The sequence below is a fragment of the Hyperolius riggenbachi genome, chromosome 8 (assembly GCF_040937935.1).
Source record: "Hyperolius riggenbachi isolate aHypRig1 chromosome 8, aHypRig1.pri, whole genome shotgun sequence".
In the NCBI taxonomy this organism is placed as follows: domain Eukaryota; kingdom Metazoa; phylum Chordata; class Amphibia; order Anura; family Hyperoliidae; genus Hyperolius; species Hyperolius riggenbachi.
This window is the reverse complement of record NC_090653.1, coordinates 94,274,636-94,299,519: the sequence shown is the minus strand read 5'-3', so window position 1 is coordinate 94,299,519 and position 24,884 is coordinate 94,274,636. Positions and strand designations below refer to the sequence as shown.

At 43.6% G+C, this 24,884-nt stretch overlaps 1 protein-coding gene across 4 annotated transcripts in view; it reads right to left on the bottom strand.

Annotated features, from left to right (window-relative positions):
* Positions 1-24,884, bottom strand: part of LOC137529030 (fibronectin type-III domain-containing protein 3A-like) — a 138,201-nt gene that overhangs the window by 49,252 nt on the left and 64,065 nt on the right. For 2 of the 4 annotated variants that reach the window (XM_068250908.1, XM_068250909.1), the window contains exons 2-6: positions 22,595-22,732; positions 5,999-6,089; positions 5,200-5,276; positions 2,435-2,669; positions 620-883 (exon numbers count right to left, since the gene is read on the bottom strand). In XM_068250908.1, the coding sequence (XP_068107009.1) occupies positions 620-883; positions 2,435-2,669; positions 5,200-5,276; positions 5,999-6,089; positions 22,595-22,705 (778 nt within the window). In that variant the 5' untranslated portion in view covers positions 22,706-22,732. Of the gene's footprint in view, positions 1-619; positions 884-2,434; positions 2,670-5,199; positions 5,277-5,998; positions 6,090-8,857; positions 8,919-22,594; positions 22,733-24,884 lie in introns of those variants that run through there. The other 2 variants (XM_068250910.1, XM_068250911.1) reach the window with 2 other exon arrangements.

The window sequence follows — 24,884 nt, the reverse complement described above, 5'->3', positions numbered from 1 at the left end:
TTTACAAACACTTTAAACACTTAAAGCGGACCCAAACCAAACATTTTTTAAACTCAAAATATTTAGTTGCACCACTCTGACACACACAAAGATAAACACTCCTTCAAGCCTATGAGCATTTCAGTGCATGCTTTTCACCCTTTTCTTTTCATAACTAGGGTTATACAGGTGGCAGCCATTACTTCTGAGCTTAGTAGGAGGTTTTAGATCATGGGTGTGTTTGTCATCAGCTACCCTCCCCTCACAGGGGCGTCCTCTATGTGAAATCTCACACAAGCTGAGATCACCTCCCCTGTGACATCATCAGTAGCAGCCTGTGTTTTTTTTTATTTTATTTCCTCCACCAGTCTGCCGGATTCTGTCCCGGCAATATGAAAGGAAGGGTTCCTCCAATAAATGTAAAATATTGTATATTTGTCATCATGCAGCTGAAAAAAAGGCTGCTATTTATTATTATAATTTAGAAAATAGATTTTATTTCTGAAATCTTGTATTTTTAATTTAGGGCCACTTTAATGACTCTCTCTTTACCCCTCGTGCTGCTCAGCATTCTAGCACCAGCCTTCTCTTCTGGAGACACAGCTCTAACACACTGATGGAAAATGTATGTATAACATACCAGCAGACTCCGTATCTGCAGGGGGGCTGCTCCTTGTCCGCGTGGCTTGCTTCAGCTTAATGGGGCCCCCAGGAAGGTGCTGTCCTTTGGAGTATCCGTTCTGCATGTGCGAGTTGGTGGGGATGTGTGCTTTGTGCGGAGAGGAAGGGGGGCTGTGCAGTTTATTGTTGGTGTGAGAGCTGATCTGCCTGTCTTTTAACCGTTTAATTTTCATGCTTCTTTCATCTCGCGGTGCAAAGTTCATCCTCCCGTGCGTCCGAGGCTCTGGATAGGAGAGTAAATTCACATAAGACTCCTTGGAAGAATGAATTCTTCTTACATTGTAAATAATTATTTGTATAACACCACTGAAAGCTTCACTATCTTTGAAGTTGATCTGTTGTCCAGACCGGGGGAAAATATTTTTGCTCCACATACATCTGTGCATTGTCCGTCCCTCTCCGTCCCCCCCTGATCACTCCTTGAAACATTTGGTAGTGGGTAGGATGGAGGCGCCCAATGTGTGCTCTATTTTAGCATTTTTAAATACAAAAATTATATAATAAAAAGAGAGGTAATTGCTTACTTCTCCAGAAGATATGGACACCAGTTCAAAGTTTTTATACAAAAAGCAATCTGACAACGCGTTTCACGGGTCATGGCCAGCTTCCTCAGGTCAATACAAAATGCCTTGATAGCATAGGGGATAGTGTGTAAGCTACCCACTACCAGTCAGACCATTGGAGGTAATAGCTTTGCGGTTTTTCTGGAAAGTCTATCGTACTACAGGAGCAACCATCCAGTATCCAGCAGGACGTGGAGTACCGAGCAGGGACAGTTAATTCCCTGCAGGCCTATATGGTGGTTGCAGGACCCACCTTTGTGAGTATATATTTATATGACGGTATCTTGTCTGCTTCGGGAAGGCGAGTTCACCACCTCCTGAGGGATTTTAAGCCTTTTAGAACCTTTTATCCGGCTGGCACCTCTGTTCACTCTTACATATATTTATATGAGTTTATCCTCCCTATACCTGACGAAACTGCACCATTGGGCTGCCGGTCTCTTCCTACTTCTCATCTAGGTATTCTTTGCCCTTACAAAGAATCATCAAAGAAAAAAACCCTATACCTTGAAATATTTGACTTTTGGCTAAAGTCCAAATTTCAAACAGGAAGAGGCAGGCTTGCTGCAATATTTCCTCCTATCACTCACCCTAAGAGGAGTGAATGGGGCGAGGAAAAGAAGGGCATGGGAGGGCGATAGAAGTGGCAAGCCTGCCTGCCTGTCTGGATATTTGACTTTAGCCAAAAGTCAAATTTTTCAAGGAATGGGACATGGGACATTACTGCTACAGAAGGCTAATAGAATCCCCAGGTAAGTGGCGGTTTTTATCTTAAGCAAACACCCACAGAACCCCTTTAAGGTGAGATGTCTAAAGTTAAATCTTCAATCTTTAAAATAATTTCAGAATTCTAAAGGAGAGAAGAGTTAAATTTAGGTTTGCCTGAGGTCAAATGTTTCTTGAATACTACATGCCTTATCACCATGGTGATAATGATAGAAACTTTATTAAAGACAGGAGATAAGCTTAGTGAATTGAGTCCATTGTCTTATCTGTGCTATGCTCAAACTCATGAATCCCGGATTCTTGTCATCCGTGGCGGTAAGCCAACACCTACTTTCTTTATACATTTTTATTTTTATACTGAGAACCTTTTATATTTATGTTGCATATCTACATATTGTTAAATGGCACCGCTAAGCAGGAACTGCTTTTCTGTATTTTTAAAACAACACAAAAATGCAAATAAGGAAAATCAAACAAGTACATACCTTGTTCTGGGAAAATGTGTGGTGGGGGTGGGGGGTGCTGGTGTATAAACTGATGCTGCAGCTCCCCTGTTCCTGGGACTGGGGAGTAGACTGGATGTGGAGGATGGTGAGCAAGCAGTGCAGGGTGGTGGTGCATATAATGCGTCACGTGGGGGGGATGGGGGTGCATTGACGGGTGGTACTCTGTCGAATGTGGTAAAACCAGGACTTTGCGCACTCCATTGTCTTCTACAACCTGCAATTTAGAAATGTGAACACAATAAATGAGGACAAATAGAGAACATGGAATTAACTTTAAGATTCTTAAAGAGAACCAGAGATGAAGCAACCTCATGTATTTTACCTTATAAATCAGTGGGAACATGACAGTAGACACCTAATCTGCTCTTTGTTACATTGTTCTCTGTTTAATTTGCCTGTTATCACCTCTAAGATAAGAATCCCGACTAAGCAGTCGGTCTGGCTTTGCTACAGAATAATTATAGCTGAGACTGTGTTCTTTGCTGTCTTCAAGTCCAAGCCTGCCCCCTGCTGGCTTTGCTCAGGAATCATTATAGCTGAGTCATTATAGCAAAGCCAGACTCAATGCTCAGTCCGGGATTCTTATCTCAGCTAGATAACAGACACTTTTAGCAGTGAGGATGGAACAGAGAGCATGGTAAATGTTTTCTCTAATGTTCCCACTGATTTCTATGGTAAAATACACAAGGGTGCTTCGTCTCTGGTTCACTTTAAGGAGCGTACACGCCTTTGACGGATATCGACCATCAGAACCTGATCCCTTTCGGCGATGTTAGGAACCTGTTCAGGACTTGATCTACCTGCTGGTGGCAGTGTGTGCGGGACTTATGTACTTTCTATATCCACCACCAGGGGGCTGTGCACTTCATGTCATCAAACTTGCAATTCTCAGTCTTACCTGCAGATGGCATCAGACTCTGGAGTTTCTTGGGACTTCCACCTCCTGCCAGCAGAGGTCAACCTGCTTGGGACTTTGCAGGCCGATCTGCTGACACACCCAATGCTCACCTTACTTAAGACCAGCTCTCATTACAGCAGGTGCCAGAACATCACATAGCTTCCCTTGTGCTTGTTGAACTCTGGTCCCCTGTATTCCTGGTCCTTTGTATTTCTGGTTCTATCCTGATTATCTGGTATTTGATTTATGGCTTGCCTCTGACCTTGCTTCTGTGTTGCGATCTTGTACTGCGATCTGGTGTGTGTGTGTGTGTGTGTGTGTGTGTGTGTGTGTGTGTGTGTGTGTGTGTGTGTGTGTGTGTGTGTGTGTGTGTGTGTGTGTGTGTGTGTGTGTGTGTGTGTGTGTGTGTGTGTGTGTGTGTGTGTGTGTGTGTGTGTGTGTGTGTGTGTGTGTGTGTGTGTGTGTGTGTGTGTGTGTGTGTGTGTGTGTGTGTGTGTGTGTATATATTGTATAGAACCTGTATATTGTTCCTGTGTGGTTTCCTCAAATAAGTATATACTGTAGATTTGTGTATGACTTCTTAGTTAGACTAGTTAGGGTTTTGGTTGCACTATTCATTTGTTTGTATATACACTGTGTGGTTGTGCTTAATAAACCCCATTCACTTATTTCTGTGTTCAGTCTCCTTATATCCTGCTGCAAACAGTGATCACATGTGCTTGCTCTGTGGGGTTTGTAACAGGCGACATCGCAAGGCTGGGCTGCACATGCGTGTCAGGGGGGGAAGCGGAGAACACTGGGATCGCCGAGTGGACCTGCCCAACGGATCACACGCGGGTTTGTGGTCGCTGGCTGCCGTACACACGCCCGATTGTCGGCGGAGGTGGTCGTTATTGGGCCCCTTTCTACAGATCTTCCTCTACGTGTCACAATATACTACACTATACTGGGGTTCTGTCCCTCTCGTGTTTTTTTTAATCAAGGTGAACTTGATCCACCCCCTGCAAACTAATCAGATGGCTTTTCAGTTCTGATTTATATACCTCAAGAGTTGGAGCTGTCTTGACTGGGAGTGGCAAGGTGTTCCAAAGGGTAGAGGCAGCATGACAAAAGGCTCAAGTGCCAAAGGTTTTAGAGTTGGACTGGGGTTGGTTAAGCTATTAGATGCTATTTATCTGAGGTTGTGGGAGGCGTGACTAAGTTGCAGAAAGTCCTTCAATTATCCGGGGTCTACAATCTAACCCAACTTTGTTCTCTAGGCCCACCAACAGTGCATGTTTTGTAGATATCCACAGAGGTCTGTGCTGAGCTCTGCTGAGACACTAATTATCCCACCAGTGATAGTCTGCGGTTTTCAGCAAAACCTGTACTGTTGCTGGGTCTCGAGGACAGGTTTGGGGACCTCTGGTCTAGATCACGTAGAGATTTGAAGAGGATTTTCCATTTTTATAGAAAGCCAGTGGAGTGAGCACTTGTGCACAGAGCTTTTCTTATAACCTAGGAGCCTCCTTCAACTAGAGAGATGGGTATATTAGTACAGATCTCTCTTGGGTTAGTTGGGTAGTGTACTGGCAAAGCTGTTGCCTTGGATGTGAGAATTGAGCCCTTTGACAAAGGTTCAAATCTTGGATCAAGCCAGTACGTAAAATAGTAAGGAGTCTTGGAGTGATTGCTCCCTAATGATCCTGGTTGCCCGTGGTTGCACGCCTTAAGTAGCTGCAACTCTGGCACTTTGAGTCCACCAGAGGAAAAGCATGATATAAATGTCCTGTGTCTTGTTTAGACCACTAGTATAACGATTCTTGGTTCCAATGCAGAATTCTAGAACGTATAAAATTAAACCTACCTGAGAGATGTAACCAGGGGGCACAAATATTGGAGGCATGGAACCGTTTGGGGACATCATAGGAACTTGTGCTGGACCTGGAGGGAGGAAAGAAAAACAGAAATCAAACAAACCACTAACCATTACTTAGTCTTAAAATAGAATAACCAGTTTTCAGCTGTAATCAGAAATGAAACCCAACATAGGATGGGACATGGTTTATTTTCTACTTAAGAGCATGACATGTAGTGTGAAAGGTCCTTATAGTAACAGCTGCTGGTGAGGTCAGGCTCAGGCATATAGTTAATAACAATTAATCCCATGATTACATACCAGATGGTAAGCATGGTTATTCCACTCAGTTTTTTAGAAGGTCCCCTAATCTTAGCAATGTTATCAATTAGCTAGTTTAGAAAAGCTAAGCAAAAATGTAGGGTTCATTGTAACAATTGTATTAAAGAAAAAAAAAATCACATCTCAACCACGGCTGATTGTTCAATTCTGCCTGGTTTCTGCGTGTTAATGCTCACTGATATCCGCACCATTAACAAACAGCAACGACAGCAATATGCTAATATTATGTGATGTAAATTTAGGACTAGAAAATCCCAGCAGCCTCTTGCCAGGAAGGAATCACACTTTTATAGTAAAAGAAAGCCACCTGTGGTTACCTGACAGTACATGCTGTGACAGCAGCAGCACAGTGATAAGCAAGCTTCCAGGAAGCTGCACTTGTGGCATGCCTACAACTGTCACATCACGGTCGTCAGTTGCGAAAGCCCTATAACTGCACTGGGTGACAAAGCAACGTGTGCCTTACCTTGTATACACTGGATGAGTCCATCCTCTGTGCGGATCGTAAAGGTTTCCCCCGGGTTCACCTGCACCACAATCACCTGCAAACACAAAGGCTGTTTGGAAGAGCTCAGGTTATATATAAAAAAAAAAAAAAGCTGAATTTTGGGGTAAATAAACTAGTAAACAATTGGTGCTACACAGACAATTTAAAGCCCCTCTCCACCTTCGAACATTGTCCTCCAGTGCCCAAGTAAAACAATCTCAGAAAACATTAAATAAAATCCTAATTGCTATAACATTCATCAGCAGCATGGTCAATCATGTCATCAATGCTGCTACTTGTTATGATAAATAAATACCAAATAATGCCCTTTAAGGTGGCCACTAAAGGTCCAATTTCTAGCGAAAAATCGTTCGAGCGATCAGAAATTCTGATCGGATTGGTTGTGCATAATCTCCATTGGTGGACACAATCGATTATAACCGAGTGAAAAAAAATGTCGTCCGAATGAATTTGTCAAACCAAAATTTGGATTTTCTTGTTGGTTGTGATAGATAGGAAGCAAAGATTGGTTCGTTGATGGTGCAGTGAACGACGTATCAGAATAGTTCACTTCCGATCAGAATTTCTGATCGCTCTAACGATTTTGCGCTAGAAATTGGACCGTTAGTGGCCAGCTTTAGAGAAGTGCAGCAATGCACTCTGGGAGAAATGCATGATGAGCTTACATCTTACCACCTCTTCCCATGAGAATATGAAAGGGGTTTTGGTGAAGCTGCCACTAACCCCCCCCCCCCCTTCTTTCAGTGAAGTGAAAGTGGGTGGGTGTGGTTTAAACAAAGTGAGAGTGGCACCAGTGTCAGGCACCTGAGGGCTGTGAAGTCATGTGAGGACAACAAGCACAGGTTATATGGCTGCACTGCAGATCAGCATTTTTGCAGCATCCTTTTTTTTTATGATTTCTGACATTTTACTGTAGGGGAGCAGAGCGGTAGAAATAAATATGGCAGCAACTATATCCCTCTCAGTTCTAGGTCAGCTGGATAGAGTACTGGTAGGGTTGCTGCCCTTGAATATACGATTTGAGCCTTAGACCAGGGTTTAAATCCCGGCTCAAGCCAGTACGTAAAATATTAAGAAATCTTTGTGCAAGGCTGCTTTATGATCCTATCGTCCATGGAACATGCCCTAAGTGGCTTCAGATCTGGAGCTTTGAGTCCGCCAGGAGAAAAGAGCGATATAAATGTTCTGTATCCTTTCATGGCTAAACGATTACAGTATACAAAGTACAGTGCTAAAGCATATGACGGATATCCACTGATAGTTGTTTAAAGATCTGGCAGTCATGACCCTAATGCTGGGAATACACGGGTTGAGTCTGGCGCTCGCTTCCGAGCCTGACCGTTTTGCTCACTCAATTCTCTTATCTTCCGCTGGTTTTTCTTATTTTTCAATTAACTTCAATGGTGAATCGAGCGGCAAAATGATCGAACCGCGATTGGAGATGTCGGAAATGATCTAACCATCTAAATGGCTGAGAATCGAGCCGTGTATTCCCAGCATTAAAGTGAACCTCCGGACTAAAAATCGACTCAGCAGCACTGAAAAGGCTTGGTGTTTAACAGTTTTACATCATCAGAACTTTGTTTCTCTTATACAAGCCTCATTTTTAGCTGCACAGAAGAAAACTGCCCGGGCTTTTTTCCCCTGATGCTGTGCAAAGCATGATGGGATTTCTGATGTTGTTCTTTCTGCTGTTTTGGTGCAATTTTTTTTTTTTACATTTTGAATTTGACATTTGAAGCATAGTGTGTGCAGCTGGGAGGGGTTATCAGGTCACAGGACAGTTGGAACGGTGTCTCCTGCTCCTTGTCACCTCCTTTCAACCAAAAAGATGGCTGCCCCATGACAAAGATGGCAGCCCCCATGAATCACAAACATTTGCCTGTTCTTTTAAAACAGGGTGGGTAAGAGATTATATTACCTATTTATTCTAATTAACATAACTAATGTAACTTGATGACAGTATGTTTGTTTAGGCTGAAGTTCCCCAATAAATGGTGGCAATGGTTGGGTGTACTGTTTCCCTTACCCCATCAACTAGAAGCTTATCACTCAGTTGTAGATAAGGGAAGCATCTGCAGGAACATGTGGCCATAACCATTGGCCTAAAGATAAAATCCCAATCCATGAGGATTACGATTGTAATGTGTAAATAGGTACGGTACCTTGAGGCCCCTTTTACACTTGCAGGTTAACCCCTTCATGGCCACCTAACGCCGATAGGCTTCAGGAAGATGGCAGCCCCAGGACTGCCTAACGCCAAAAGGTGTCAAGAGCGGTGGGCAGAAATTAGCGGGGATGCGCGCTAATGCACACACATCCCCGCCAAGTTATCCTGCTAGCTGCGGCTGGCAGGTTGGGAAAAAAAAAAACAGAAAGAAAAATGCACGTAGTGTAAAGGATGGAGAGCGGTGCCGCTCAGCGTGCAAGTGCGGACCAACGGCCGTCCCAGTGAAGCACTTCCTGCCCAGCAGAGAGTATGTCACTGAGCAGGGGGCGGTGCTATGCATGACCCTGAAGGCGCACTCTGCTGCAGGGTTATGCTCGTTATAGTTTGAGTTGTGGTGGGATGCAGCTGGAGCATAGCATCCCCACCGCAACACATGAAATAGGTGTAAAACTGGCCTAAATCATCCTCATCACACATTTAACCTAAATATCTTCAGCTTCACAAGAGAAAAATCTATTGCAAATGGAAAGAATGCAAGCTTTACAAAAATACAGGCACTTCCACATACCTGTTAATGCTAAATATAGATCTTTCACAGTATTTATATTATATTTTAACTACCGCTTTAAGTGGAAAAAATGACACACCTGAGGAGGAGCGGCTTTCAGGACTTGTTCTGTGTAAAGTCACTGGATCCTGCAGGTCTGACGGCTGCTTTACCACATAAACTGCTTCCTCCATTGTGTTCAAAGTGATGCTAAGGCTTACATCACACACATACTGAAGGCCTGAGGTTAGGGAAATGCAGCGTATGTGACAGAAAACCACACTTACAGATTAAAGAGGTTTACCCGTTTCAGGACAAAACTATTAACTCTTGGCACTCGGCTGTTTTTTATTATTTCATTATGTTAGGTTGCCTGAAGAATAAAAGCTTTGGCTAGAAGTTGGCCCCCGTCCACTAAACTATTAGAACAGGGAAGAATTCAAACATCTGTTAAGACCCATCTACACGATCCAATTCTTTGTGCGATGTGATTACAATTCTATTTACGATCTGATTAAATCTGACATGTCTGATCAGGATTCAATTCAATTCGATTTGCCATTGTTTTGCAATGGAAAATCGAATTGAATCGTATCCCGATCGGACATGTCGGATTTAATCGGATCGTAAATAGAATCGTAATCGAATCGCACAAAGAATTGTATCATGTAGATTGGGCTTTAGACTGCTATATACATTCTCACTGGGAACATTCTCTGCCACTTCCTGCCCCCCAGTGACAATATAGACTCATACATACGCTAGATGGAACTTGGCCGAGGCAGCCGGTATGAGGCTCCAGCATGTGCACAGGCTTCCTCCAAGGCCACTTAAAGGGGAACTGAAGAGAGAGGTATATGGAGGCTGCCATGCTTATTTCCTTTTAAGCAAATCCAGTTGCCTGGCAGCCCTGCTGATCCTCTGCCTCTAATACTATTAGCCATAGCCCCTGAACAAGCATGCAGCAGATCAGGTGTTTCAGACTTTAAAGCCAGATCTGACAGGACTAGCTGCATGTTTGTTTCTGGTGTTATTCAGATACTACTGCAGAGAAATAGACCAGCAGGGCTGCCAGGCAACTGGTGTTGATTAAAAGGAAATAAATATGGCAGCCTCCGTATACCTCTTACTTCAGTTCCCCTTTAAATAATATCCAAGGCGGTCAGAAAAAAAAAGTTGTATACTTACCAAGGTAAAGGGAAACCTTTAGATCAGAGCTGGTCAAACTACGGCCTGCCAATAGTGGGTTGGAAATCTCTCCTCCCTCCCTGCAGAGTTGCGAGTGGTTTAACTCACCCAATCGCAGCTTTCAGCGGCAATCTTCATGGCCATAGCAGCGTCATGTGACCTGCTGTCAGGGCATGCCAGCATATCACATGACGCACAGCAGCGTCATGGAGATCAATGTTGGAAGCTGCGGTTGGGTAAAGTCTCATTATGCACCGCTCACAACTCTGCAGGGAAGGTGGGAGGAGAGGAATGTGGCCTGTGACCGAAAAAAAGTTTGCCCACCCCTGTTCTAGATAGTCTAGAGGCTTCCCATGTCCTCCTCGCCCCCATTGTGGCCACACGTGGACCTTCGGAAAGTATCGGACAAGAGCTAGTCAGAAATGATATCCTGGCCACGCTCCTCTACCTGCATGAGTGTGGACATACTGCGTCTGCGTGATAAAGGCCGTACCTACACAGCACGAGTGGCTCTGTGCTACTGCGCAGGCATGGCCGTACTCGTAAGGGTGTAGAACAATGGCTAAACGAGCGCAATCTCCTTACCTCACCCACCAAAAGACGCATCATTACCCTTCTCCCCACCTCATAGCAACATAATGTGTCACCCAAGGACGTAAAACGTATCACCCATATCACTATATACACTCATGCATGGAATTCTCACCCTAAATAAGGTCTCAATCCCTACAGGCAATAATTATTGCCCTTGTGTTAGCAGCTTAATTGTAGCAATCTCTATAATGGTGATATAGAAAGCTATAAAAACAGACATGAGGAGGAAGTAGGATGAGACAACTAAAGTAAAACTATATTACTGACACAGTGGCCATTAGCACTGGCATGCTGAAGTATGTACTAATGACAGGGCAGGCTGAATTCCCATGCATGGTCCGTGGGCTACAATGTCGTAATCTGACTAGGAAACTCAAATAACTTGCATTTATCAGCAAACACAACACAGAAAAGGGCCTCCAAGCCTACCGGTACACATTATTTGCAAGCTGACTGTACAAAGCTTACAAAACTTTTGTGAAGTACACTATTTCTCAAAATTGCTAAATCTCTTCAAGAAAAAAAAAAAAAAAAAAGCAGGCAGCCGAGAAGCCTACCATGTAAGCAAAATTTTTATTTATTTAAGTATTTATATAGCGCCGACATATTATGCAGCGCTGTACAGAGTATATTGTCGTGACTAACTGTCCCTCAGAGGGGCTCACAATCTAGTCCCTACCATAGTCATATGTTTTTGTATGTATTGTGTAGTGCATGTATCATAGTCTAGGGCCAAATTAGGGGAAAGCCAATTAACTTGTCTGTATGTTTTTGGGATGTGGGAGGAAACCAGAGTGCCCAAAGGAAACCCACACAGACACGTGCTAACCACTATGCCACTGTGCTGCCCCTATTGTCTGCTTCCACTCTGCTTCACCAGAACAGCCTGCAACTGCTATACCAGACATACCAAACAGTTCCCCGGCTGCCGTACCATCAGAACATTCCACTAACTGCCATACCATGCTCATCAGAACAGCCCACTAACTGCCGTACCAAGCTCATCAGGACAGCCCACGGACTGCTCATCAGAACAGTACAGTGTCTAACAAATCCAGGCCAGTTTTGCAGGATCAACCCTGGAGAGCCTAAAGGTGGGCATACATGACTCAATGTAGAAGCTGGTTGGCAAGCCAAGTCTCCTGCTCTATCCCCACGGCTGTTAGGAATAGCCCGAGACCACCTGCATACGCTGCAACCCCATGTGGCCACAGAAGAGCTCTACAGCACCCCTGCTCTATTGCTGGACACTGTGAGACACAGAAGCAAATAGCTATATTATCTTGGTAGGGGGGCACATGGCTGGCTGGTTGTGCATGCATGGTGATTTGATTGACAACATTGTCTACACTTTAATCTACTGTAACCTATGTAGGTTTTAAAGTGGACCTAAACTCAGAACTCCTCACTTCTTTAAAAGATACACGACAGCATAAACAAAAAACATTTCTTTGTTACAGCTAATACAAATCCTAAAATAAATCTACACAGTTTCTACTTTCTGAGTCATGGAAGCAGACATATTGTATACAGCCTGTACTTTCAAATGGGCTTATCTGCCAATAGACAGTCGTGTGACACGGGGGAGGGGTTAAAATTATAACTAGTGATTATACACAAATGAGGGGGAACAAGCTAAACTCTCAAAATATGTACAGGGTGCATTTCTCTAGGTTTACCTTCTGTCTTGTGCAAGCGTTCAGGTCCACTTTAAAACTATTTATTAAATGCTTAGCTTCGCATTTCAAAAGAGGGCACTTTTTAATTTGGGAATGACTTAATGTATGGTTGGATCAACCACTAGACAGATCCCTCTTGAGGGATTGGAGGGGGGGAGTGGGTTTGTGGTATCGGAGGGACACAGGCCAGGGGTCGGCCGGTCGTCACGCCATATCGAGCCATTGCGACCGAAATGTTCCGCCATTCCTGATCGATCCATTCATCCAATCGGGTGGATGTGTTACGGCACTGATTCTCTTCCACTTCAATATAATTATCGACTCAGAAGGTAGATCGGCCAATATGAGTAAACCTGACCCGTAGCAGTAGATTCATTATCTACAAGTGAAAACGGATAATTGAGTGAGACTATATATAAAGGCCAGGGAATAGATGCTTCTGGGACAGGAAGTGCTGCGAATGGCTTGGCGTACTCTGCAGAAAGCTGTGAGACTCTATAAACGTGTAAAATGAAGAAATGTTAAGCTGTTGGCATTTCGTTTCTTGCTCGTTACGGAGTTCATGTCTGGCAAGAGATGCTTTGGTGACTGTGCCCTCTGGGAAATTTTTGTGTGATGCCAAAAAAAAAATCAAAATCATTTTATTTGAAGCTGGAGATCAAAGGGCCGACACGAGACCAAATGCCTTAAACTCTACTGCCGGTATCATGGTCTGCTAATTTTATTAAAAGAATGTAAACCCAGGAGCTTACCAGACACTGCCTGACCTTTTACCTTGCCTTGTCCACTGGGGCTGAGCCAGACATCAGCTATGTCTACGAATGACGCTCTCCCATCCCAGCATGCAAGGCAGACTAAACACTGCCAGTACTCCGAGGGAGCCAGGCTAATGTTTTCCTTGGACTGTACTGTAGGTTAGAGGGGACATTTTTTATAGCCACAGCATTGTGTGTTCTGATCTGAGCTGAACAACCTGAATAAAGTATTGTTTAGGCCAACCTTGCTCAGATATGAAACAGGGACAGTGAGTGTTGTCAGCTTAAGTGGTGTCTCCCTGTAGACTACCATGGTTTCAGACTGACTAGTTCGGTGTCAGCAAACAGCTGGAGTTTACAAAGGGGGAAATGAGGAGCTAGGAATTGATGTAGTAGGTAAAACATGCATTTAAGTCTATAGCATTTACATAATAAGCAAGGTACCCATATTCAATTCTCCTTGGGACCTCAAAGCCTTGTACATACATACTAGATCAGTGATCTGCAAACTTGGCTCTCCAGCTGTTGAGGAACTACAAGTCCCACAATGCATTTGCCTTTATGAATACTGTGGCTGTCAGACTCCCGCAATGCATTGTGGGACTTGTAGTTCCTTAACATATGGGGAGCCAAGTTTGCAGATAACTGTGCTAGATGGTACTCAGCCAAGGTGGACGTTGAGGGTTAACTTTGCCAAGAATCTAGTATGTGTACAGCCACACTTTCATGCGTCAGTGAGAGATCAGACTGGCAGGTTGTTTCAGTGGAGCACATTGTTGTCCTACTTTCCCTACCTGCTTCGTTGTGCACTAACCTGCAGGTTAGCATTGCATTTGTACAGAACTTGGACATAACCAGCAAGCAGTTCTATTGCGTGTATAAAACGCTTAAAGGAACTAATTAGGCTCCTCCTCCTGGAAGTTAGTTTACTTCCCCCTTTCATAGTACAAATGTGTGCCCCACCAATGTCCAGCTGTTATAGTCTCCTCTCCATGATCAAGTAATGCCAATCCCTGTGCTCTCAAATCCCAACAGTCTCCTTCTGTCTTCTAACCTCTTCTGTCTGCTTAATGTCTCTCTGACAAGTCACATTACCTTACAGTGGAGTGATGGTGAAGACAACCATGACTCAAAAACACAGTGATACGCATCAGTGGATCCTAACAAGGAGACTAACGGGTTTAGGGGAAATGGTGAACTAGAATCTGGACCACTCTATATCGGGGCATGCTGAAAGCACTATAAGGCAGATACCATAAGAAGGGACATAAAAGGCACTATAAGCAGGGGAAGGACATAAGATGAGCTATAAGCAGGGGAAGGACATAAGATGAGCTATAAGCAGGGGAGGGACATAAGATGAGCTATAAGCAGGGGAGGGACATAAGATGAGCTATAAGCAGGGAAGCGGCATAAGATGAGCTATAAGCAGGGGAGGGACATAAGATGAGCTATAAGCAGGGGAAGGACATAAGATGAGCTATAAGCAGGGGAGGGACATAAGATGAGCTATAAGCAGGGGAAGGACATAAGAGGAGCTATAAGCAGGGGAAGGACATAAGAGGAGCTATAAGCAGGGGAAGGACATAAGAGGAGCTATAAGCAGGGGAGGGACATAAGATGAGCTATAAGCAGGGGAAGGACATAAGAGGAGCTATAAGCAGGGGAAGGACATAAGAGGAGCTATAAGCAGGGGAAGGACATAAGAGGAGCTATAAGCAGGGGAAGGACATAAGAGGAGCTATAAGCAGGGGAAGGACATAAGATGAGCTATAAGCAGGGGAAGGACATAAGATGAGCTATAAGCAGGGGAAGGACATAAGAGGAGCTATAAGCAGGGGAGGGACATAAGATGAGCTATAAGCAGGGGAGGGACATAAGATGAGCTATAAGCAGGGGAGGGACATATGAGCTATAAGCAGGGGAGGGACATATGAGCTATAAGCAGGGGAGGGATATAAGAGGAGCTATAAGCAGGGGAGGGACATAAGATGAGCTATAAGCAGGGGAGGCACACACACACACCATAAGGGGAGCCCATAGAACACACTATGAAGGGGACTATCAAAAGAGGCACAGGGAACTCTACAAGGAAACACAAAATAAGGCCTTTATAAACAGGCCATCTTCTATTCAATACCAGTGGAAAAGGCTTGTCTGAAGCTGAGTTTGGAATAACTAAACGCGATCATCTCTTGAAACGGAAAGGGGCCCTAGTGCTTTAAGAAGAATGAGATGTGATCCTCTTTAAACAAACAGTATTTCCAGTTTTGCACAGCTGCTGCTTGCTGAGCGTGGCCAGCCTGTCACTGGCGGGTATTGCAGAGAAACTCAACAATTAGAAGCTTATTTCAGCTGCACTGTTGCGCAACTGAAGGCTTTAAAAACAAGAAAACATCTGTTTCACAGTTGCGGAGAGGTAATTTGTCCATTCAGGCTGCCAATGTGAGGTTTATTTGCGTGGAAATTCGTTTCAGCTTTGCTAGAACAATCAGCAGTCCCAGTTTTTTTTGTTGTTTTTTTTGTTTTTTATAAATTGTGCCGAGGAAGAATGAAAGTCAAGAGGAGAATTATAAATTCCAGCCATGTTACTGGGAGATTTATAGCATTGTTCCTGGCTGCCACTACCCACATGTAATTAGTGCTGTGAAGTCATGGAAAAATCAGAGAGAAAGAGCCAATACAAGCAGTGTAAATATGCTATTTAGTCTCCTGCTGTTGGTGCCATATTGTAGCTTGTGCTAGCAGAGTTAGCTCATCACCTTAAAGAGGAGCTCCGCACCCCTGGAGAATTTCCCATATAAAAGCCCATGGCCCCTGTCAAACACACCAAAACCTAAGGTGTTTATTGACCTGAGGAAGCGGGCAGAGCCCAGTGAAACGCATTGTCTACACTTATATACCAATAAAGAACCTGTTTTTTAATATAAACTTCTAGATAGAGGTAAGCCGACTCTTTTGTATGTTTTACATAGATAACACCAACTAATGCCATTACAACAACTCTAGGGCGCCTCCCTGACACCATATCCCAGTGACCCTACTCTAGCACTTCAGCAAGGCTTATGTTAAGGCCTTATTCATATTATATTGGGCCCAGCACTGAGTTGCATTTTAAAGTGAACCCAAGGTGAAAAACTAATGAGAAAAACAATTGTATTTATCCTTCTACTCCTAAAAAGGACTTTAAGTATCCCAAGGTTTTCTTTTATATTTAAACATTCACAAAGTAGGTTGAATGTTTTACTGTCTCTAATCAGTGGCAGCCTATTAAAGTGTCCCAGAGTAAAAAAAAAAAAAAAAAAAAAAAAAGGGTCAATAGTTCATATATTTCATCTCCCCCACTTTCTGACATGGTATTCTGCCAGAAAACTTTTATGGTTGTAATTTGCTTATCAGTGATGTTTACTATATTCCTGACAAGGTACTGACAAGACAGAATCTGTCACTTCCATGCCTAGAAATTAACTCTTTCAGGCAGCAAAATAAAACTAAAACAGCCTGGTTATTAATATTTTGTACTGTACATACACGTTTATCTCATGTCACATATCGCCCCGAGTACACTTCAATACAATGTGCAGCAAATAATCCAGTACAGATCCATTGTTTTAAAGGGTGTCATTTAGACTTCCTCCATTGCGAAACACTGGTTTACATATTTTATGTGTGTGCGTCGTGTTTGTGTGTGCGTGCGTATGTATGGTGTGTGTGTGCGTGTGTATGTATACACCATACATACACACGTGTGCGTGCATATGTATGGTGTGTGTGCGTGCGTGCGTGTGTATGGTGTGTGTGTGCATGCGTATGTATGTATGTATGCGTGCGTATGTATGGTGTGTGCGTGCGTATGTATGGTGTGTGTGTGTGTGTGCGTATGTATGGTGTGTTTGCGTGCGTATGTATGTATGGTGTGTGCGTGCGTGCGTATGTATGTATGGTGTGTGTGCGTATGTATGGTGTGTGTGTGCGTGCGTATGTATGTATGGTGTGCGTGCGTGCGTATGTAGTGTGTGCGTGCGTATGGTGTGTGTGCGTGCATATGTATGGTGTGTGTGCATATGTATGGTGTGTGTGCATATGTATGGTGTGTGTGCATATGTATGGTGTGTGTGCGTATGTATGGTGTGTGTGCGTATGTATGGTGTGTGTGCGTATGTATGGTGTGTGTGCGTATGTATGGTGTGTGTGCGTATGTATGGTGTGTGTGCGTATGTATGGTGTGTGTGCGTATGTATGGTGTGTGTGCGTATGTATGGTGTGTGTGTGCGTACGTATGTATGGTGTGTGTATGTGTGCGTATGTATGGTGTGTGTGTGCGTATGTATGGTGTGTGTGTGCGCGTGCGTGCGTATGTACAGTGGAGGTAATAATTATTTGACCCCTCACTGATTTTGTAAGTTTGTCCAATGACAAAGAAATGAAGTCTCAGAACAGTATCATTTCAATGGGAGGATTATTTTAACAGTGGCAGATAGCACATCAAAAGGAAAATCGAAAAAAGAACCTTAAATAAAAGATAGCAACTGATTTGCATTTCATTGAGTGAAATACGTTTTTGAACCCTCTAACAATAAAAGACTTAATACTTGGTGGAAAAACCCTTGTTTGCAAGCACAGAGGTCAAACGTTTCTTGTAATTGATGACCAAGTTTGCACACATTTTAGGAGGAATGTTGGTCCACTCCTCTTTGCAGATCATCTCTAAATCCCTAAGGTTTCGAGGCTGTCTCTGTGCAACTCTGAGCTTGAGCTCCCTCCATAGGTTTTCTATTGGATTAAGGTCCGGAGACTGACTAGGCCACTCCATGACCTTAATGTGCTTCTTCTTGAGCCACTCCTTTGTTGCCTTTGCTGTATGTTTTGGGTCATTGTCGTGCTGGAACACCCATCCACGACCCATTTTCAGTTTCCTGGCAGAGGGAAGGAGGTTGTCGTTCAGTATTTCACGATACATGGCTCCGTCCATTTTCCCGTTAATGCGATTAAGTTGTCCTGTGCCCTTAGCAGAAAAACACCCCCAAAGCAAAAGGTTTCCACCCCCATGCTTGACGGTGGGGACGGTGTTTTGGGGGTCATAGGCAGCATTTTTCTTCCTCCAAACACAGTGAGTTGATTTAATGCCAAAGAGCTCTATTTTGGTCTCATCAGACCACAGCACCTTCTCCCAGTCACTCACAGAATCATTCAGGTTGTTATTGGCAAACTTCAGACGGGCCTGCACATGTGCCTTCTTGAGCAGGGGGACCTTGCGAGCCCTGCAGGATTTTAATCCATTGCGGTGTAATGTGTTTCCAATGGTTTTCTTGGTGACTGGCGTCCCTGCTAATTTGAGGTCATTCACTAACTCCTCCCATGTAGTTCTAGGATGCTTTTTCACCTTTCTCAGAACCATTGACACCCCACGAGGTGAGATCTTGCGTGGAGCCCCAGAGCGAGGTCAATTGATGGTCATTTTGTGCTCCTTCCATTTTCGAACAATCGCACCAACAGTTGTCACCTTCTCTCCCAGCTTCTTGCTAATGGTTTTGTAGCCCATTCCAGCCTTGTGCAGGTCTACAATTTTGTCTCTGACATCCTAGGACAGCTCTTTGGTCTTTCCCATGTTGGAGAGTTTGGAGTCTGCTTGATTGATTGATTCTGTGGACAGGTGTCTTTTATACAGGTGACTAGTTAAGACAGGTGTCCTTAATGAGGGTGACTAATTGAGTAGAAGTGTCTAACCACTCTGTGGGAGCCAGAACTCTTAATGGTTGGTAGGGGTTCAAAAACTTATTTCACTCAATGAAATGCAAATCAGTTGCTATCTTTTATTTAAGGTTATTTTTTCGATTTTCCTTTTGATGTGCTATCTGCCACTGTTAAAATTAACCTACCATTGAAATGATACTGTTCTGAGACTTTTCATTTCTTTGTCATTGGACAAACTTACAAAATCAGTGAGGGGTCAAATAATTATTTCCTCCACTGTATGTATGGTGTGTGTGTGTGCGTGCGTGCGTGCGTACGTATGGTGTGTGTGCATGCGTGCGTGCGTATGTATGGTGTGTGTGTGCGTGCGTATGTATGTATGGTGTGTGTGTGTGTGCGCGTGTGTGTTACACACACACAAAATGTGCTATCTGTACAGCAATCCTTCAAAAACATCTCCCAAATTCCCAAATGACACACACACACACACACACACACACACACACAGGCCAATCATAATGTTAGTCGTCACTACCGTTACAACTGGCAACTGGTATTGTTTCAAATGTATCAGAGGCAATATGTGACATGAGGAGATAAATAGTACAGTACAAAAATATTAATAAACAGGCTGTTAATTTAATTTCTAGGCATGGAATTGACAGCTTCTGGTCTTGTCTTGATAAGCAAATTACAGCCACAAAAGTTTTCCTGACAGAATACAACTTCTGAGGGCAGGAAGAGATAAAATACATGAACTATTGACCTTTTTCTAACTCTGGGACACTTAATAGGCTGCCACTGATTAGAGATAGTAAAACATTTAACCTACTTTGTAAATGTTTAAATATAAAAGAAAACCCTGAGATACTTAAAGTCATTTTAGGAGTAGGAGGATAAATCTAATTGTTTATCTCATCATATTATTTTCAACTCGGGTTCACTTTAAAAGAAAATAAATATAGCTGCCTCCATATCCCTCCCGCTCCAAGTGTCCTTTAAATGAAACAAGGATTCTGACAGATTGCTCTGGTAACTGCTCCATTGTGAACTAGATAGCTTTGCACTAGTCCTGATAAATCAGCCCCATTAAGATTTTCTAAATGGTAGTAAGTTCATACATAGAAGGGTGGTGTGCAGTAAGGATGATTCTGCGGACAGGCATGTCTTGCCTCCTGCCTTTCATCATCTGCCCACCTACACAAGCCAGATGAAATCTGATAAGCACATAAGGGTGTGTTTGCTGTAAGGTTCTGTACATGTGCAGTAATTCTATCACATGGACTCGGTTTCTGACCTTTGCAGCAGCACAATGCGAAGATTTAGCCTAAACCATAACCACAAATCTTGTGAAAGCTCTGCCTAGCAGTACTGCAGTAGCTGTGAGAAAGTAGAATACCTCTGACCAGTAAGTGGCAGGAAGTCCTACCAGTTTACATAAAAACAATCCACCAACCTCATCTTAGCGGCGAACGTCTGCAGCAGAAGAAGTGGGAGACTCCACTCAAAAGCACAAGATTTGCTCATTTTAACCAGTAAACAAAAAGTAGCTCTGAGAGTACCTAGTCAACTTAGATCCCATAGTCTTAGCTCTATACACATGCAGGAGAACACCTGCCCAATAACGAACGCCTCTGCTGAGAATCATGAGCGGATTTGAGGCAAGGCCACAAAGGTCATGGCCTAGGGCACCAGGAAGCAAGGGGTGGGCACCAGGCTGGAACACTAAGGCAATAAAAACGCCAAACATGTAAACCGCAGCAGTCAAAAACCTAGCCCGTGGCCGCCCTGCTTCTTTAACATGTACCAGAAGTGGCATGATGAGATAAACACATACTGTGTAGTACTTGCCCTACTAAAAATGTATATGAAGGAGGAGTGTTACCGCAGCAACGCATCAATTGGGCACTGGGATAAGCGCCCATATCCGCTTGCCCACCATTTATCCTAACCTTAATCCTTCGGTTATTACTCGCATGGGTCTCTCAAATTATGAAATTTAACAAGGTGTCTATAAGATGCCTGCTGGTCAGGGTGCCTAAACAACTCGATTTCTATCTGAAGCCCCTTTTGAATGTCAAATATATTAAGAGTTAAACTTGAATTTTAATCTATGTAAAAGAGCTTGTCAAATTTGGTTTCCTGAAAAGTAAATAGAAGTTAAAAGGCTGCTCTCTAGGCAGCACAGTGGCCTAGTGGTTAGATCTCTCGCCTTGCAGCGATGGGTCCCCGGTCTAAATACCAGACAGGTCAACATCTGCACGGAGTTTGTATGTTCTCCCCGTGTCTGTGTGGGTTTCCTAAGGGCACTCTGGTTTCCTACCACATTCCAAAAACATACAGATAAGTTAATTTGCTCCCCCCCCCCTAAAAAAAATTGCCCTAGACTAAGATGCATACACGGACATGTGACTATGGTAGGGATTAGTTTGTAAACCCATCTAAGAGACAGTTAAGTGAAGGGACAGTATACTCTGTACAGCGCTGCAGAAGATGTTGTCGCTATTTAAATACTAAATAATAATAATTATAATAATAATCTGTCATAGAGAAGGGAGATCATTAGGTTTTACTGCAGTACATTGCAAAGGGTCATTACTTCTGCCTCTTTTTCAGGCAGTGTGTGGATTCCAAGCTGCAGCTGTGACAGTCTGATGCATGATACCGTGTAATATAGTTTCATGAAAGTTCGCTAAACAATGTTCAATGACGGCCAATTACACGCAATAATCTTTCGCTTTGAACGACCGGATTCCATCATGGATGGTTGTTCCGACCCCCACGCTAATTCCCACAACCATTCAACTTTGCGTTGGTGCCCATTGTTTGTTCCCATGATGCACGACTGCAGAAGATGGATAGGGAAACGATTGTTTGTTGCCACGTTTCCCTCGATCCATCTTCTGCAGTCTTGTGGTGAGTATTCAGCTTTAGAAATACAGCTATAAAACTGAAAATAAAGATATGAGCCTCTTTTCTACACTACAAATTTATCATCCTACACTTACTATTAATTATCTCATCATTTATTTTCACTTTAAATAAAAATAATTAAGAAAAATGTTAACATAATGTTCTATTAAATACATTTATAAGACAAGTCACAGAACATTTATATTGCTTTTATAGAGCCAGAGCTACAGCCACTAGAACGAACTCAGTAGGCAATAGCAGTGTTATGCCTAGTACACACCATACAATTTTCTGTAAGATTTTCTGTTATGCTGGGAATACACGGGTCGATCCGGTGGCCGATTAGCCGCCAGATCGATCCCCAACATGTGGATCGATTACCGCTCGTCCCCGCCGGCGCTCCTTATCAGCTGCTCAATTCCCTGCCATTGTCCGCCGGCGTGGGTCAAGCAGCGTGATCGGACCAGCTAAATATTATCAGCTGGCCGGATAAGCTGCTCGATACACGGTACAGAAACTTATCGTGTATCCCCAGCATTAGATTTACCTGCCAGATAGATAATTTCCAATCTGCCTAGCAATTAGGCATTGTTCTACTCCGCAGGAAATAACCAGAAGACAATGCACCAGAGATAATGACCAGTCTCTACCAGTACTTTATAGAACATAATCTAATTACAGAAAATCTTACAGAAAATCTAACAGAAAATTGTATGGTGTGTACTAGGCATTAGGGAGTCTTGCCCAAGTTCTCCTCACTGAATAGGTGCTGGCTTATTGAACAGGGAGACCTGAGAATAGAACCCTGGTCTCCTGTGTCAGAGGCAGAGCCCCTAACCAGTACTCTATCCAGCCACTGCATATAAAGCAGCGGCTGATATGAATGTAATAAGTATACGCCATATGGGACGTAGCCTCTCTGCCTTGGCTTACGTTGGTGCAGAAAGTATAAGGTTTAGATTTCCAAAGTCACTCAATGCATCTGCAAGCTATCAGCCTAGGGACACCCTTTACCTGCTGTGTGCTGTCACCATTCACCATGTGTGGCACAAGGGACACTTCATTCAATAAAGACGTGGCTTCCAATGGAGGAGGCTGGTCGGCCATCATGGTTGAAATAATCATTCATCGACAGATGTTCGCATCCACCACCTGCACACAATAAAATAAAATGACATGTTTATACTCAGTTACGTCCTTCCTTGCCTAGAACTGGCCTGACATATCCAAAGAGTTTATACAAATCACTGTAAACAGTACAAATGATATAAGATCAACACAGCAGTCACAACTCCAAAAAAGGTTCTTTTTCATTCTGAACAGTGTAGAAGTAAAGTAGAAGATCTTTTGGGGTTTTACAGTTGTCTGTGGACCCGCTGGGGAAACCAGTGCATGCATTCAGTCCAAGGACCTTCAAGTCTTTAATATGATCTCTGCTGGGGCCGGGCAATAAGGAACTCTAATGAAAACATGCAGAGACAAAAAACAATCAAGAGCCCCAATAGTGTATTATTGATAAAATTGGGACAATGATCAGAACGTTAATGTTATACTTACAAAATTGGGTTGCCGAATGTAGGCAACCACTAATAGCATCTGGGAATACTCAGGATATTACAATCAGGATAAAATACATTAAAATATAAAGTGGGGATTATTGGTAGACTTACCTCCCCCATGAAGATACAATAATAGTATATCACAAAAATACTATTTATTCTTACTGCAACAAATTCCTGAGTATTCAAATGAAAACATGACCACAGTTTTTATTTTTGATCAATAAATTTGATCGAAATTGCCATTATTCGCAATTAAAATCAATTGGAAATGTTGGAAAAATCAGATCAATTCTGTCAAAAATTGAATGGTATGTAGTTGCATGAAAATCATTCGACCTAATAAGTTTAAATTCAAAAATAAATAAACTTTATTTGTCAGTGTGACATATTAGATAGAATTTCTTCACTGTAATAAAAGTAGTGTTGTTGATTAAAATAAATGAGGAATAGATTTGTTTGATGTAAGGTACATTTTCATTGGCAGCGATGGCACACAGAGCACCCCATACACATCAGTGACGGCACACACAGCACCCCATACACATCAGTGATGGCACACAAAGCACCCCATACACATCAGTGATGGCACACAGAGCACCTCATACACATCAGTGATGGCACACAGAGCACCCCATACACATCAGTGATGGCACACAGAGCACCTCATACACATCAGTGATGGCACACAGAGCACCCCATACACATCAGTGATGGCACACAGAGCACCTCATACACATCAGTGATGGCACACAGAGCACCCCATACACATCAGTGATGGCACACAGAGCACCTCATACACATCAGTGATGGCACACAGAGCACCCCATACACATCAGTGATGGCACAGAGCACCCCATACACATCAGTGATGGCACAGAGCACCCCATACACATCAGTGATGGCACAGAGCACCCCATACACATCAGTGATGGCACAGAGCACCCCATACACATCAGTGATGGCACAGAGCACCCCATACACATCAGTGATGGCACAGAGCACCCCATACACATCAGTGATGGCACAGAGCACCCCATACACATCAGTGATGGCACAGAGAGCACCCCATACACATCAGTGATGGCACAGAGCACCCCATACACATCAGTGATGGCACAGAGAGCACCCCATACACATCAGTGATGGCACAGAGCACCCCATACACATCAGTGATGGCACAGAGAGCACCTCATACACATCAGTGATGGCACAGAGAGCACCTCATACACATCAGTGATGGCACAGAGAGCACCTCATACACATCAGTGATGGCACAGAGCACCCCATACACATCAGTGATGGCACAGAGCACCCCATACACATCAGTGATGGCACAGAGCACCCCATACACATCAGTGATGGCACAGAGCACCCCATACACATCAGTGATGGCACAGAGCACCCCATACACATCAGTGATGGCACAGAGCACCCCATACACATCAGTGATGGCACAGAGCACCCCATACACATCAGTGATGGCACAGAGAGCACCCCATACACATCAGTGATGGCACAGAGCACCCCATACACATCAGTGATGGCACAGAGAGCACCCCATACACATCAGTGATGGCACAGAGCACCCCACTCACATCAGTGATGGCACAGAGCACCCCATACACATCAGTGATGGCACACAGAGCACCCCATACACATCAGTGATGGCACACAGAGCACCCCATACACATCAGTGATGGCACACAGAGCACCCCATACACATCAGTGATGGCACACAGAGC